Source organism: Miscanthus floridulus, chromosome 14, assembly GCF_019320115.1.
Source record: "Miscanthus floridulus cultivar M001 chromosome 14, ASM1932011v1, whole genome shotgun sequence".
Taxonomy (NCBI): domain Eukaryota; kingdom Viridiplantae; phylum Streptophyta; class Magnoliopsida; order Poales; family Poaceae; genus Miscanthus; species Miscanthus floridulus.
Window position 1 is genome coordinate 43,155,963 of NC_089593.1, and position 2,157 is coordinate 43,158,119.

The window sequence follows — 2,157 nt, forward strand, 5'->3', positions numbered from 1 at the left end:
TAGATACTAATAAAAATACAAATTACAGAATCCGTCAGTACTCCACGAGATGAATTTATTAAGCCTAATTAATCCGTTATTAGCATATATTACTGTAGCACCACATTGTCAAATCATGGATTACTTAGGCTTAAAAGATCCGTCTCGTAAATTAGTCGCAAACTGTGCATTTAGTTTCGTAATTAGTCTATATTTAATACTCCATGCATATGTCCAAACATCCGATGGGACAACGACTAAAGTTTACGAGGAGGAAACTAACACCCCCTTAGCAACTGGATTGACAATTTGTACAGTGATGAAGGTTGTGAATCGGACTATTTCAGAGTTAAGTTTCCTTGTTAGAGAGAGCTCAGAATTCATCAGCTGTAGCTTTCCCCAGGAAACTTGAAATCACTGATCGAACACAAGGTGATCTGAACACGGGAACAACCACCAAACGAGAAATACCGCGGAAACGCGCGCGGCCGTATCTGTTGAATATACAGTCTCTAACAAAACAATCAATGAAGTGAAGAACGATACTAAACTAGCACAACATTTCCTCGAGAAAATCATAACTAATGCAACTGATTATTTGTTGACCTTGCTGCTCATCGAGGTGGATGCTGCATGGCAATGGAAAAATTGCTCCCGAGCAAGCACCTTGACACGCTTGATGTACTCCTGGAGGCTGATGAGGTCGCCGTCCTCCAGGGCGTGGCCAAGGGCGTCCACGGTGTCGTCGACGGAGAGCTCCAACGCCTTGCTCTCGAGCCACCGCAGCGCGTCGCCCGCCGCCGCGTGCGGTACCAGAGGCGGTGCCGCTCCCGCGTCGGGCACGCGGCTGCTTGTCTTGTGCAGCCAGGCCAGCAGCTTGCCGCGGTGGCTAAGGCTGGCCGTCACGGCGCGCTCCAGCCGCATCCTCTCGTCTTCGAGGTCGCGGACGGCGCGGTCCATGGCGTCGGCCCGCTCTCGGAGGCTGCCTTGAATGGAGGACATGGCGTGTATGTCCTCGTCCACGTGGCCGCGGAAGGCGGCCGTGTCCCTGCCCAGCCTCGAGACAAGCTCGTCGAGCAGCGCCGTGCGCATGCGCTCCTGCTCCTCCTCCATCGGCGTCGTGGTCGTGGCGTGGACGACGACGGAGCCGAAGCGGGGTGTCAGCGGGTGGCACATCCGCAAGGCCCCGACAAGGCTCCGCACGAGTCCGGCGAGGCTGGAGCGCGGCACGGCCCAGTCCTCGAGGTAGGGCAGCGTGCGGCGGACGCGGCCTGTGCGGTGGTCGACGAAGGGGTGGTCGTGGGCGAGCGAAAGCGAAGCCGACGACGGAGCGGCGGGGAAGACGTAGGCGAGCGGCGGCAGGTACGGGTACTCCCGGGGAAGCCATAGCGTGAGGAGCACCGGCGGCAGGGCGGAGGAGACGGTGAGGAGGCCCCGCGCGTTGAGCAGCACGGTGGACGCGCCGCTGTCGCTGGTGTAGGTGTCGACGGACGGCGACAGGGTGGGGAAGTCCTGGAGGACGGCCAGGACATGCTTCCGGACCAGCCACCGGAGGTCAGGGTGCTCGTACGGAGCCAGCGCCGCGTCTACCAGCACCACCGTGCCGGTGGCTGCTGCCGTCGTCGCCATGCATGCCCGTCGTCCTCGATCGCAAACGAATCAAACACTCGAGGAAAGATACGATGGGTAACAGCGGCGAGGCTGTTGTGTTTGTTTGTTTCTTTCGGTAATAACGTCCGGCCAGGCCGGCCGGTGGAAAATGAGATGTTTGTTTAGTGTTAAGTACGACTTCGTCGACGCGTATTGACAGTAACGAGAAGTTTCTGCTAAACGCTATACGCAAAACGTCGTCAAGTTTCCATTGAATTTAAGCTGTTCATACGGTGACAGCTATATTATGCCTGCAATTACTGACCTGTTTACTTGTCAAAAATTGTGTACTCCCAACTGCTATATATTGGTGGTGGATTTACTGCCAACAAATAAATCAAATGATCACGACAACCTACATGAAGCACGCAAGCCAATATCTCATCTTGACATCTTCCCTAGCTACATGAAGCACGCAAAGCCACCATCTCATTTTCTTCCAGTCTCCAGGGCTACCTGCCGCCATGTCAACATCTCCACTAGATCACTTGACCTCCTCCACCCCTCCTACCGGCGACCTTCCCTCTA

The 2,157-nt window shown here is 55.2% G+C and overlaps 1 protein-coding gene across 1 annotated transcript; it reads right to left on the minus strand.

Annotated features, from left to right (window-relative positions):
- Positions 1 to 259: 259 nt before the first annotated feature.
- Positions 260 to 1,728, minus strand: LOC136505312 (protein ELC-like). Its single transcript, XM_066500464.1, has one exon. The coding sequence runs from the start codon at positions 1,606 to 1,608 to the stop codon at positions 574 to 576; it is 1,035 nt and encodes a 344-aa protein (XP_066356561.1). The 5' UTR covers positions 1,609 to 1,728; the 3' UTR covers positions 260 to 573.
- Between the last annotated feature and the right edge of the window lie 429 nt (positions 1,729 to 2,157).